A 14,264-nucleotide genomic window follows, 5' to 3' on the forward strand; every position below is an offset into this window, starting at 1 on the left:
CTGAGACCGCTCTCATCCCACAGGGAAATCATCCTGTGATCCCTCCTGCCATGTGTAAGCCCTCTGTTTCCGCAGCCGTGTTTTACACATACTGCAAACATCTGAGCATCCTCCAGTCCTTCTTGTTCTCAGCTGCCCACGTTTCTCCCATCAGACCAACCTCTTCTGCATACACTCCCTCCCTTCCTCCTCGCAGGTCTTCTCCATCCCTGAGAGCCCACCAGCCCCACCACGATGGTCAAGTGCTGCTGGCTGGGTCACCGGGGTCCATACCTTCCTATAACACAGGCAGGGGCAGCTTAGGTTTTCCTTCTCCACACTCTTGCCCTGCCATAGACCCTAACAGGACAACCTCGTCCTCTTGGTTGTGGGGACGAGCGTATCTTCCCATGGGTGCTGAAGGACTTTTTGGTGCCTTGGCCATGTAACTACTGGGACTGTGACCAGGAGCACGACACTTTTCTTCAGAAGGGTTGAGGTGCATGTGAATTGGTCCCACAAAGTGTCCTGTTTGCTTTCCCCTTGGAAAGGTCTGTATACTTGCTCTGTGCCCTGGGATTTATTCTGATTTTAATTTCTCCCAGTGGCTGCTGGCACGTAGTGGGAAGGAGGTCTATGCCCGGCTCTGCAAAGGAGACGTGAGCATCTCCCAGGTTTAAGCCATAAATTTCTACTTGAACAGGTAATAAGAACACATTTTTTTTGTAAATTGCAAGTCATGTTTTAAATACATTTTAGCACTCCTATCCTGTTTTGTTCTTATTTCAGTGAACTGGGAAAGGGGAAGAAAATAGTAGTCTTTGCCTAAATCAGGCTATAGACCTTTTCTCATATGCGAGCTTCATGCAGCTCAGTGTTTTTGCTAGATAAAACTATCACAAGTGAATTGTGACAGGGAAGCGTTACATTTCAGAATTAGCTGTGCTGAGAGGCACTCAAACCTTTCCAAGTTGCAGTTTTGGAGTATTTTGGAGGCTAGAAATGCAAAAAGGCAGCATTTTCCTTTGGAAAAGGGCTAAAGGGCTGTCATAGAGAAGCTCCAGATCTGTGAAGCATGGGGAGAGGATGCTACCGATGCTGTTAAACCCCCTTCCCATGCCCTGCATCTGTAGCTGGTTCCTAATTTTCTGTGGGTACCACTTATGTGGAGGTATGCGAGCAGCAAAAATAGGAAGTGGAGAGTGTGTGGGTTGAGTGGTGGTGAGCACCATCGGGTCCTCAGCCTGTCCACCAGTGTCCAGGTGAGGGACCTGGCTGGGACAAGTGGTGATCCCTGATCAAGACTTTTAATATGTATTATGAAAAGCCACCTCAATGTGCCTTCAACCATGTATCGGGCTCCTGCTTGGCCATTATGCAGTGGTATCTCCCCATATTCACCTTCCTCATCCTCAGCAGCCTTTGACCTGTGGTGTCCTGCAATGCTTTACGCCCTGTCACACCTCAGCTAATAATTTTGCTGCTTCACGGCTAGCAGGGTCTGGCAATGCTGTTAAGCACACGGCTGGTAGTCTGACTCCCACACACAGACTTTTCACCCAGTACTTCCAGTGATTCAGCTCAAAACTGGCCTTTGTGGAAGAACCAGCCCTTGTCTTAGAGGACGAGCAATGGAGACTCCCTGAGCTCCAGTGTTTTTTACCCAAAAAGCAAAGAGTTCAATTAATTTCCTGTTGGGGCACGCTGATGATTTGCTTCCCATCGCTGAATACTCTCACCAGGAGTCCCACTCTGCCACAAGTCCAATGAGGACCTGGGAGCCCTGAGCCCACCCTTCCCCGAGCAGACACCACCACAACCGCGCAGTGCAGAACAGCCTCCCACAAACCACTTGATGCTTTTTAATTAGAGTATTTTGCTCGGACATGTTTTTCATGTTACATCGCTCAGTGTGAATACAAAGAGGGCAGCAGACGCTAATATATATGACACACAGGCACACGCACACAGAGTCCCGGCACCCCCCAGAACAGTGGGGTGCATGGGGAGGCTGACAGAGCTGTGAGTGGAGGGATGAGGGTGGTGGCGTGGGAAAGCTGGCCTGGGACAGCGCTGGGAAATATTGCTCTGCCACATTGTCTACTGTGGGAAGCAGGGATGGCTGGAGACTCACGAAAGCGGTGGTGGTGGTAGGCATGGGTCTAAGGATGGGTGGGATCCCTGGGACAGCTGGATCATGGCAGCTAGGGAGGGGAGAGAAGCATCAGAGAGGGATGGTGAGAAGGCAGCTCAGCTCCCAGTGTAGCCTTGGCTGGTGTAACCATGCTGCCATCACCAGAGCGCCTTGGGTAGTGGGGATGGTGGAGGAAGGAGATCTCCTAGCAGCCCTGGCTGGCTGGTGGATGTCTCCGTGCAGCATCTCGTTCACTTTGGTGGAGCAACTGAGGTCCAAAGTCACTGCTGCATCCCAGTTGGATGTCATAGTCCTTGAAGTCCAGTAGGCAGTGCTGCCAACTCCGCCTGGGACGCCACGGTGTTGGGTGACTGAGCCCAGCTGACAGAACAACACATGACACCCTACAACATGGACTTTAATGAAAGGAGCCAAACTCAGCCCAATGCAGAGGACCAAGAGAGGTCTCCCATGTCTACTGAGATCCACTCAGCGTTAGCGACACCAGCACCAGGTCTTGGTGGACAATTCTCATCCCTCGTGTTGCCACACACCCAGGCAACATCCTCCTTTGAAGCCTGGATTTTAGAAAGGCACTCCAGGCTCCTTCCCCTGCTTCCCCCCAGACACAGCAAGGCTTCAGCCTCCTCTGTGCTGGCAAGTCCCACCTCTACTCCAAAGCAGGCTGTTTCCACACTGTGTGGTGTCATGTGGAAGATGGGACAACCAGCCAGCAGATCAGTACAGCCAACCAAAGATGGAGAAAAGCCTACCGAAATCAAGGGCCTGCCCTCACTGTGAGTGGTTCAGGTCCAGCTGGGACTTGCAAAGAGCCATTTTATACAGCAACACACACAAAAGCACAATAAAATCATTAGCCGTTTCCAACCCCGATGGCCAAGTCCATGTTTGAATCACAGCTGAACACCGGCTTGGCCTCAGTCCTCCAAGCAGGGGACTTCAAAACCCCTACATCCATATTGAAGCTTGCAGTAAAGATCCTCCCAGGGTTGATTTGCCTGGGCACAGGGGGCAAAAGGAGATAATTCGTCTTCCAAGCGTCACTTCCAGCTGAGCCCATAAGTTGGGAAAGATGTGCCTTACTCAGCCTCCGGCAATCACAACTCTCGGGGAATCCCTGGGCGGGGGATTGTCCTGCAGGTCGCCCTCAGCCCCAAGTCAGCGTCCAGATACCGGCACAAAATGCAGGATATGTTTTTTTCCTTTTTAATATTTTAAAAAATAAATAGAAGAAGAAACAAAACTTTAAAATCTGTTTTTTTAAATATTTCCAGCATTGCACGGACAGCCCTTGAGTACTCTAGCCTGTTTGATCAGTAGTTTGTTTATTCTGATTCCTAGTTAAAATGTGCTCCTCCCAGCTTGCTTTTCCTTTCTGTCCTTCTTAAGAACACAATGTATTCTTTTGTAATGTCAAAAAATAAGCCCTTCAGTGTTCATCGGATAGCTTTACAGCATAGGTTGGGGCTCTGTTATTTCTCTTCAGACATGAAATGCCCATAACCTCACCAAAAGCCGTTAGCATCCTGATAGCTCGCTCTTACTTAAGAAAAAAAACCAAACCAAACCAAACCAAGCCACACACACGCACACGCACACACACAAATCCTCTTCCGAGAGCCTTTGTGATGCCAGCCATTGGGTTCAGGCAAACCTCCTGCCGGAGTGTCTTTGCTCAGTCACTGTCTGAGTGCGGTGGTGACCCCTGGAAATCTTTGAGGTGTAAGATGGAGTCGGGGCGCAGGGTGGGGAAGGAGAACGGGAGGTCAGAGATAGTCGTCTTCGCTGGAGGGGGACGTGGGATTTGAGCCCTCAAGGTCAGAGTCCAGCGAACTCCCTGATGGTGTTCGGCTCATCTTCCACATCTGGGAGGCAAAGGTGCTCCCCCAGCTGCATGGGTATCCCACAGGCTTCAGCTGGTGAATTAGCCCCATGGCCACCTGCCAGTGGCTTCTTGCAGTTCACTTGCTACCCTTTGCACTCCTCTGTTTGCTCATGGCTGTAAGCATCTGGCTGATGTATGAGGTCAAAAGATCATCCATCTTGTACCCCTGAGGAGGAGAGAGAAGATGTTACCTGCTTTTAGAGCACAGTTTAGTCTCTGGCTTGTGAACCCTGAACGCACTGGCTACCAGTTGTTGACTTTCAAATTTTCAGGTACATTTTGACCCATTCCACCATTCTCCTTGGATGAAATGACACCACCACAAGGAACACAGTCCGAACATAATTTGCAGTGTTGAGATGGAGAAACTCAGGGTCCCAGGATACTACTGAGGCTAAGGACGTAGGGAGCTTTGGAAGGGGACCTGGACTTTCAAACGGCCAACAAAATACTGAATGCCACAGATTAATAACAACTAAGCCGGCACGATTTTTTATCCTTCATGCTTTGGGTTTAAGACAGTCTAGATGGTTTGTTGCTCTGACTGTTACCAGGGACAAGCTGGGCAAAGAATCTTGGTAAAAGGGCTCAAGAGCACGCCCTGAACCCACATCTGCTTTAATATGCTTTTCAGTCCAGTGACAGGGAGCAGTGTGCCTCAGGCTTGCTTGTAAGTTGGATAACGGACCAAGTGAGAGCCCTGATCCATTGAACAGAGCCATGGGAGATCCAGAAGAAAAAAAAACATATTGGGGGCTCTTCTAAGAGACTGCTTTCAGCCCAGAGAATCCCTGAGACACAATTTGCTAGAAGCATTAAATTTTGCCTGCCAAAGTCAGGATAAATGTGCCAAATAATCTTTAACACCCCTTACCAGGGAGGTCTCGCAGAGCAGCTTGCTTCCTCTCACCAGGTTGCCAATGGTAATATGGAAGTACGTGTTGCCGCTGCTCCAGTTGGAGATCTTGGTGAAGGGGTGAGTGATGAGAATATCCTGTTGGGAACACAAGACTGACACTCAACACACAAGAGTCTCAACTTTCACAATGGGCTGTGGGGATGCCTCATGTCCTTGTTCACTTTCCATCAAAGCAGACCAAGGATGTCTACTGAGATGAGACTGTATCATGGCCTCATGGGAACAGCAGTGAGAGGCAAGACTTTGGCTCCTCCAGTGCTTGTGGAGGACTGCTGTTCTAGAATAACCATGTGGCTGGTGGAAGTAACTAGTAGGAACTCATTTACTCCAGCTCCTGTCCTAGTGTCTGTGAAAGGATTAAGGAAGGAGTGTGTGTATCCTTCAGTTACAGGGCCCCAATAGTTGATGCTCCCAATCCATCTCCTGTTGAAAAAGGCTGGGATGCCTCTGTACAACACTGATTATCTGCCTCCAGAAGCTTTTCTGGCTGTCCAGCCTTTCTAATTAGACTTTATGAGAACTCCTGACACACACTTTTTTGGGATGACCTCTGTGAAGGATTGGGCAGTGGGATCAGGAGCATCTAGTGAAGACCTTAGTTTTGCTTACCTTGGTTTTGGGATCAATGAGGCTGACTCCATGTTTATTGATGGCAATGAGAAGGATTTCTGGATAATTTGGCTCTGTAGTTTGCTGTTGGAAATGAGAAGAACTGGTTAGGGGAAGTGTCATGCAAAATCAGACCCTTTCCTATTTCCTCTCTCCCTGTCTTCTCCTGCCAGCATTTGGTGGCCCATTAACTGCTATCCAGTTTATCCTTTAAAAACAAACATAGAGTCCATTAAGGTATCAGCAATAGTCAGGGCTGTTTAGTTAATTATGGATCTCCTAAATGCATGATAACCTGTAGGTGAGTTGCTGACAGCATTAAGTTCCTTGCCATTGTCAAGGAAGAGCTGGGACAAGCTGGCAAACCCCAGATGTTTCCTTTCCCCTCCAGTTCAGCTCCTCCTCATGCCCGCTATGGACGTCCAGGCCAAGACTACACTCCTCTGCCTCCTTCTGATCGTTATATTCAGTTTTGTTCCTGCTGGTAAACCCTTCTCCCAGCCCTGTGCCACGAGGACCTTCAATTTGTTCCATTGATGAGGTACGGTACGGGAAATGGGAGCTCAGCTCCTGGCCCTGCTACTAAGTCTCTGGATATAATCAGATCCCTTATGCCATCTAAGATGGACATGACAGAAAATGGAGTGCCCAAATTCAAGGAACTGATAAGTAATTTCAGCAACTCGTTTCCAGCCCAGGCTCACTGTGTGGTCATTGAGAAGAGGGAGTTGCAATAAGGTGTCCAGCATACTTGGAGAGACTTCACAACTACTGGACTCTACTGTTGTTGATGGGAACCTGGTGCTGTGGTGGGTGCTCTGGATTTGGTTTGTTGTGCATGCAGACATGTCCCTTGGAAAACCACACATCCCCCTTTGTCTTGGCAAAAGACAGAATGGCTCTTGGCTCTTCCACAGCACAGCTACAAGTATAGACCCAATGACTGAGATATGCTGAAGCTCTACAATACCTCTGTCTGTGTGAAGAGGTAGGGCAGCAATAAATGAGTGTTTTGGCCCTTAGCTGATGGCAAATCAGAGTCTCACACTCTTCCCCCGCTTCATCAGGGTTGTCCCAGTGTGGTCCAGGCACTGGGACAACCCTGCAAACCTGGAACCCCTCTGTGATACAGGGCTCCTGACCTTGGCTCAAAGCTGCCAGAGAGCCCTCAAGAAGGGCAGGTACCTTCACTTCAAAGAATGCTGATCCAAACGTAGGCCACTTGAAGATAATCTTTAGGAAGGCAAGCTTGGCTTCTTCTCTTGTTTTGCCCGCATGCTTATTGTAGTATGCCACGATGGACTGCAAGAGAGAACACAACAGAGCTGGAGGGTTTGCACTTACCTAGCACCAGGGATGCTTGCAGGGAAGGAGCATCAGTCCTACAAAGATGGGCAGTTCTAATCTCTGCTCCAATGAACCCATCACAAAAGCGCTGGCTGGTCACTGGGGCAGGGTGTGGAACCAAGGCAGGTCCTTCTTCCTTAGATGAGCTGTGCTGGTGACTCCTTTAAAGGGATTATAAATTTTATACAGCAGAGGAGACTGAGAGACCTTCAAACCAGAGAAGCTGGTAGCTCGCTGGTTAGGCATATGGCTGAGTTCAAGTCCAGGAAACAGCAAGGACTGACAAGACTATTTCTTGGCAGTGAGATACCTATGTTATAGAATCATAGAATTGCCTAGGTTGGAAGGGACCCTTCAGATCATCTAGTCCAACCATCAACCTAACTCTGACAAAAACCATCACTAAACCACATCTCTAAGCACTATGTCTACCCGTCTTTTAAATACCTCCAGGGATGGTGCCTCAACCACTTCCCTGGGCAGCCCATTCCAATGCTTAATAACCCTTTCAGTGGAAATTTTTTTCCTAATATCCAGTCTGAACCTCTCCTGGTGCAGCTTGAGGCCATCTCCTCTTGTCCTATCGCCTGTTCCTTGGGAGAAGAGACCAACCCCCCCTGGCTACACCCTCCTTTCAGGAAGTTGTAGAGAGTGAGAAGGTCTCCTCTCAGCCTCCTTTTCTCCAGGCTGAACAACCCCAGTTCCTTCAGCTGCTCCTCATAAGACTTGTTCTCCAGACCCTTCACCAGCTTCAGTTTTTTATGGCTCTAGATCTGTCTGTACCTGTGCTACAGCTCTCCCGGCGTAAAGCAGAGAGAATTACCCCTCTAATCACTAGTCTGCCTTAAACAACAGACCTTTGCATGAGCCTGTCTCCCAGCATGTGTCCGCATGGGGCCGCATCCACTGCTACGGCCACAGGCACCACAAAGAAAACCCACTGCAAGGCACTTGTGTACAAACACGCATGTACAATTCCTCCTCTTGGTGATGTTGGGGAGGCCGCAGCTCTGCTAAGGCTCAAGAGGGACCAAGGGTCACTCATTCTGGCAGCCCCACTTGAACGTTGAGTGTCAGACAAGTCACACGAGAGACTGGGCTTCCCCCAGCCAGGCCTGGCATATGACCCAAACTGCTGTTTTTACCCTTTTCCAGTCATCTGGAGAGAGCTGCCGGACAAGGTCCTGAGGCACCAGCTCCTTCAGGAGCTTGGGGATGCTGGGGAAATAGGACTTGTCGTCCTCAAACTTCACCCGGTAGATGAGAGCCGCCAGCTGCAGGACCTCTTCCCGTGTGCACTTGTGGTAGCCGCGCAGGTACTTTGGTAACTCCTGCATGGAGGAAAGAACGACTCAGAGACAGAGGGGACGACCACAGACCTTCCTCCTCAGATGTCAAATGGAGTTTGTGGAGGTCTGTAGCCCTTGGTGAAGAGGCTGTGCCCTGGTTAACACTCGTAGCAGTTTTGTCGAGTGCGGTGAAGAGGCAGCTGCTCAGCTGCGACCACACTAGATGTTTAAAGATCCTCCCTGGTCTAGAACAGTCTCCTGTTATGTGGAAGAGGGAGGTCCCTGTGTTAGCTATCAAGCTATCTTGTTCATCCTCCCTCAACCCAGGAAATCTACCACTAGTAATGGCCACTTGGAATTGAATGGGTTTTCTGCTTTCTTTTTTTTTTTAACTTTAAAAATCTATTCCCCCATTATCACCAGTGTCTGAAAATGTGTCAAGTGATTAACTGCAGCATTAAGGGATGCATATTGGGATAACCACTTTATCCAGGCAAGAAGACAGGGAGTGTATGTGTGTGTGAGAGAGCACTTCGGGACACGAAGGAGTCTCTTCCATCCCAGAAGAAACAAGAGCTGAAGAACTGTAACTTCTTTCCTGACTGCTGGGACCATCACAGCCCACCTCCATTAATGGAGGTGGCTGAAAACCCTCAGGACGCTTCTGAATTTGGCCTCCCTGCTGAGGCTGCCAGCAGGACATGCTGTCTCCTGTTTCTTGCTGCCCACCCAAGAGCAACTGGCCCAAATCCCAGCTGAGCTGGTTACCCTAAAGTCCACGAAGATTGCTCCTTGCCATGCAACTCAACAGGGCTCTTTGTTGTGCTCTGTTTAAGGCAAGAGTTCTTCCTATTTAATGATCTGCAGATGGACAAAGTCTATGTAGCCCATTCCTAATTCCTCCCAAGTCTCTGCTGCTATTGCAGGCACCCGGAATACCTGGTAATAGTGGAAGATGGAGTCTGCCATCGAGTCCTTTCCAGGTGTTGTGTTGGTCCACAGCTTTTTCATGAAGAACACTTGGTAGGTGAGGGAAGGCACTATACCTGTGCAAGAGAAGCAGAGAGCAAATATGTAAGAGCAATGCTGTGACTACCAGCTGGCAAGCCAGCAGTGCCCACATGCCATCACAGCCTGCAGGGACAGGGGCACTGGCCAGGCCAAACTGGCTCTGATCTTGTATAGAAAACCACATCTTTCCCTTGCAAAGCTTTAATAAAATTGAAAGAGTGTCTGGATTCATTTGCATGGCTCAAAATTAAATGATACATGTTCATGTCTAACGCAGGACTGAGGACTTGGACCCTGGAGGCACCTGTGTCTTGCAGCTATTGATATATTCACAGAATCACAGAATGATATGGGGTTGGAAGGGACCTCTGGAGATCATCTAGTCCAACTAGTCCATCTAGTCTATTCAGCAGAGCTGTAGCCAGCTCTGGGGTGCATGTGGGCAGCAGGGTGAGATGAATCCCATCCCTGAAACCTTCCCATGGGCCAGCCCTGGAGAGCTGCCTGCTGCCAAGAGCAGGTGCTCCTCACAGGGGCAAGGTCTGGAGCAAAGGTCTTACTGCTCCTGGAGAGATCATCTCCCAGGTGATGTCCCCGGGGCTGGTGCAGACAGCACACCCACAGCAGTGTGGCCCAACAGACGTGGCAGACTGTATGGTCAATCTTGTTTGAAAGGGCTGAAGGGCTCTAGGAGGGCTCTGTGTGACCCACAACAGAAAAGTCACCGTTACCATCTTTTACGGGTCTTGCTTTCTTTATCCAGTCTGTCAGGTGTCTCACGAAGTCAAAGAAGAAATCTCCCTCGGGCACACTGATGACCTGGGGGACACAGCTCATGGTTACATAGGCTGAGCAAGTGGCAAGAGGCCACAGGCAGGGCTGACCATTGCCCCATCTCCTGTAGTCACGGCTCATTGCTTTGGCCTGGTGACACTGATGTGTAACAAATGGCTGACATGAAGAAGCCACTGCCAGCACTTTGCTGCAGGCTCTGTCTCCACTTTCACCCATTACTCCTTACTCCAGCTTCCTGTTTCACCAGGGCAATTAACTTCCCTTCATGATGACTATCTCCATAGATTTCCCCTAGTTGCCTGAGGCAGCTCCAAGATGCATGTTTTTCTTACTTACTCCTTTCCTATAAACCCGATTCAGCAACAGCCCAGGAGAGCTTTGCCCATCTGTGTTTTAAGCCCTTCCTCTGGCTTCACCAATGTGTACCCACCAGCAGGTGGGTCACCCTGAGTGCCTTGGGGCTACTCCAGTCTCTGGGTGGGTCACTCACCTTGTCAGAGATTTTGACGAAGAGGCTGAAGCCCTCAGAGGACTTCAGGAGCAGCCTGTTGGAGATGTTCTGGCAGAAGTCCTTGGCTTTCGTGCTGGACTCCACCTCAAATGCCTACAAAGAAAGGAATATCCTCACCACAGCTATCTCGAGGTTAATTTCTGCTTTACGTTCTCTTTGAGGGACTCTAGGCTCAGACACATGACGGGATTTAGGTGTCCATCACCGATGAAATTAGTGACATTGTGGATTGTGGCTCTGGGCATACGAAGGGATGTTCACAGGAGCTCAGTCTTGCTCTGTACCATTGTGTTTGGTGATGCTCTATCTATATCCTGTCTTGGCTTATCCAGGGCTATTCAGGCAACGCAACAGCTTTTTCTGATCTAACAATTAGGTCTCAGAGCTATTTGTCTGGGGAGGGAAGAGAGAGAGATACCTCCAGGCTTGATTTGTCCCAGCCGTCTCTCCACTGATGATGAGGAGGTCAGATGCCTGGCTTAGACCAAATGCCTAACTTTTGGGTAGCTGACAACAGGGGAGATAACTCCTGTTTTATGTATGGATGGGATATATAAAGAACCATCCCACCTGCATGCCGGTCCCAGCCCCTGTTTTGCCTTTTCAGCTGTGCTCAGCATTTACATCACCTCCGTTTCACTCTGCCCACTTAAAGAGATTCATTTCATAGCAGTTTAAGGAATTTAAGTTTTTGACCACCACATGCATGTCTGTGTTATCCTGAACCACCAAACCACCACGACTCATACTCCATATTTCATGAGAGATTGGCCTGGAGCTCAGTGCTGCTGATGTTCAGCAGATCCTTGGTGCAGATGCATGTTGTACTGGTGTGATGCTCCTCTGCCAGTCCACCTGTGTGACTGCCACGGCCAAAAGGATCACAGCAAACCCATCCAAGTGCAGAAGTCCCCACTGGCTCTCATGCAGATGCATGTGTATAAAGCAGTGTCATGCTTGTTGCTGGTCACGTAGAAAAACATACTCAAAGTGATGAGAAATCCCAGCAATTCTCTCAATTCTCCATTACAGATACACAAGGGCACATACAACTACTGGAGAGGAATCATTCTTTTCCTTCCATGGGTGTGCACTGCTTTACAAATAAACTTACTTGGATGTACAGGAATTTAGTTGTGCCCAAGGGCACGAGGGGGGAGAGAGGTGCAAGCCTCACAGGAAGACTAATCAGCAGCAAGAGACAGCAGGATCTGCAAGGACATGCATATCTGCTCTGGCATCACTATAACTAGCTGCCTTATTTGCGTGTAAGATGCTTAATGAGAGGTTTCTGAGTGCAGGTACAATTTCTGTGTCATTCCAGGTCAGAAGGTATAATTTCAGTTACTTGCCAGTGCTGCCATAGTCTGCCCAGTCCCTGGAGAGCCCCATCATGGTAGCCCACTGGGTAGAGTTGGGTAGACAGCATCTGTTGTTCTAGGCTAAAATAACTGATATCGCTTGTGAACCAGTAAGTGAATGGAGACGAACCCACCCGGTTTCCTTCTTTCTGGGGTCACACTATAAAGCCTCCAGTGAACACCCGCACAGCACCCATGTCTTGAAAAAAGGGAATTGCGGTAAATCAAACCCCTGAGCTGGTCAGGGTAGATATGGAGGGGTTTTCCTTACACTGTTCTGGTCCAGAGTGTTCTGGAAAGGCTGAGCTTTTCTGAATCAGAACCAATATTAACCTCTTCTGAGATTTTAATAACAAAATTCACAGCCATCCTAACAGAAACGTAGAATTTCCTTCTCCCCCGTTTACCTCATCAGTGTCATCAGGGAAGTAAACCTTGTGGAAAATTTGGGTGGTTTTGTGTTGAATGGCTTCCACTTCTACCAGGTGGGGTGGGTACTTCCTGGATCCATTCCTGCAAAACAGGAGGTGGCAAGTGCCACAGCATCAAAGCAAGAATCCTTTGTTTAAATATTTCATTGTAATACATATTATTTTTTGAGTAACTTTGGCTAATTTCTTAATGTTAGTGGTTTTTCCCCTCTAAAAAGAAGAAAGAAAAATTGGAATGGGGAATATGTATTTGCTTAGGTTGTAGGTGACTGAAATGAAGCTGGTATAAAAAAGTCAACTTAATTAATCTCTGTTTTTCCCCAGACAGTTTACCAGTGATATCTTCTACCCAACGTCCCTTTCATTCAGCTTGGTTGAATGCAGAGAGAGGCTGTGAACTTTCACTGTCCCCCCCAGCCATGAAAATATCTCCTACTTGTATCTTCTCACGTGTCTTTGGATGCTGTGTCACAGTCAGGACTAGGAGGTCTTTTGGTGCCGTACCTCAGGGCTTTCTGGAGTCTCTGGATGCAATCTGCTGCCAAGGGGTGATGTTTCCGGGACTGCAGGAACCTCTGGACATGGGGCAGGAGGATGTTACTTGGAGGGAAAAGGCCTGTACACAACCACAACAGCTCCCAGCCTTTCTCTTCACTGTACCTACACAAGGATACACCCAGAAGGTAAAAAAATCACTCATGGCATTGACACTTCAGACACTTTTTGAGCACAGGCTAGTGCATTTGAGCCAAGGAGAACGAATGATTCTTACTTGATGTGGTTATCCGTGAGCTGCTTGAGGGTCTGGCAGTAGATTTCATCCTTCAGGGGTTCGGCTTTCAAGGCACCTTCAAATATTTGGTCTGTCAGCTCATTGACTGAGCGGGTCCTTTTGGATGGGTAGTCACCCATATACTTCAGCACTGGTGGGAGGCAGGAGTCAAGGACCAGCTAAATGGGATGTCTGGGGAAGCCCTTCTGTTGATGATATGATTAAAGACATCCTACACATGACTACAGAAGTGACTTCAACTTGACGGAGGGGGCACAGTGTATGGTAAAGACTTTAAATTGCTTTAGGAGATATCCAGCAAGCTCTCTCCTGTCACCATGGTTGAAATATAGATATATATTTCAGGATATATAGACCTAAGATATATAGACCTAAGAATGCTGCACGTTACCTTATCGCATATTTGGGTACCACTGCAAAAGACCGGGCTTTGAGCAACCTGGTCTAGTGGGAGGTGTCCCTGCCTATGGCAGGGGGGTTGGAACTCGATGATCTTTAAGGTCGCTTCCAACCCGAATAATCCTATGATTCTATGATTTTCAGCTGGTGTCAGATACCAGTGGAGCTGCAGTAACATAAACCAAATGATGACCCTCACCATCATGCCGTATTGCAATGATTCTGTGTGAGAACAGGTCACAGTTTTCTGAATTAACTTGTATGACACAGAAAAAGGAAAAAGATAAAATTGCAAATTTTTTTGCCAGTTCTTTTAACTCTACCTCCTGTTATTCCTGTAAGAGGAAATAAGTAGTAGCAGCAATAGTGTAATATTAATCAGTAACAGGTTTATACCAACAGAACTGTTCAAACTATAAAGTTTGGAACCTAGAGCAAAGCCTCCCCCGCAAAAGAAACAGATTGGATCTATGTCTGCACTCAGCTCATCTCTCCCATGCTGTGCACATTCCGCCAGGTAAGGGATATTCAGGCATCAAACCCTGTCCCTGAGGCCGCGTGGACTGGTTTGCATCCACACTGATTAGGGCTACAGCCTTGCACAGCAGATACATTTTGGAGACACACAGCTGGAGCAAGCAAGAACAGAGCTGGTGAATTAACCACTAAGCAGCACGGACCAGCAAGACTCCATAGTCTTCATTTATTAAGAAGCAGACACCCCTCATATCTCAAGGATGCTTGAGTACAGATTTCAGGATCAGACCCATCTCCAAGCCT

General features: G+C 48.5%; 1 protein-coding gene across 2 annotated transcripts in view; it reads right to left on the reverse strand.

The window, feature by feature from the left end:
* Positions 1-1,831: 1,831 nt before the first annotated feature.
* MYO7A (myosin VIIA) overlaps positions 1,832-14,264 on the reverse strand; it is a 68,304-nt gene continuing 55,871 nt past the window's right edge. Inside the window, exons 37-47 of one of the 2 annotated variants that reach the window (XM_074152088.1) lie at positions 13,065-13,218; positions 12,797-12,952; positions 12,269-12,374; positions 10,480-10,593; positions 9,926-10,013; positions 9,123-9,229; positions 8,040-8,225; positions 6,739-6,849; positions 5,548-5,631; positions 4,894-5,013; positions 1,832-4,185 (exon numbers count right to left, since the gene is read on the reverse strand). In XM_074152088.1, coding sequence (XP_074008189.1) covers positions 4,096-4,185; positions 4,894-5,013; positions 5,548-5,631; positions 6,739-6,849; positions 8,040-8,225; positions 9,123-9,229; positions 9,926-10,013; positions 10,480-10,593; positions 12,269-12,374; positions 12,797-12,952; positions 13,065-13,218 — 1,316 coding nt within the window. In that variant the 3' untranslated portion in view covers positions 1,832-4,095. Of the gene's footprint in view, positions 4,186-4,893; positions 5,014-5,547; positions 5,632-6,732; positions 6,850-8,039; positions 8,226-9,122; positions 9,230-9,925; positions 10,014-10,479; positions 10,594-12,268; positions 12,375-12,796; positions 12,953-13,064; positions 13,219-14,264 lie in introns of both variants that reach the window. The other variant, XM_074152079.1, reaches the window with a different exon arrangement.

Source organism: Numenius arquata, chromosome 1, assembly GCF_964106895.1.
Source record: "Numenius arquata chromosome 1, bNumArq3.hap1.1, whole genome shotgun sequence".
Classification (NCBI taxonomy): domain Eukaryota; kingdom Metazoa; phylum Chordata; class Aves; order Charadriiformes; family Scolopacidae; genus Numenius; species Numenius arquata.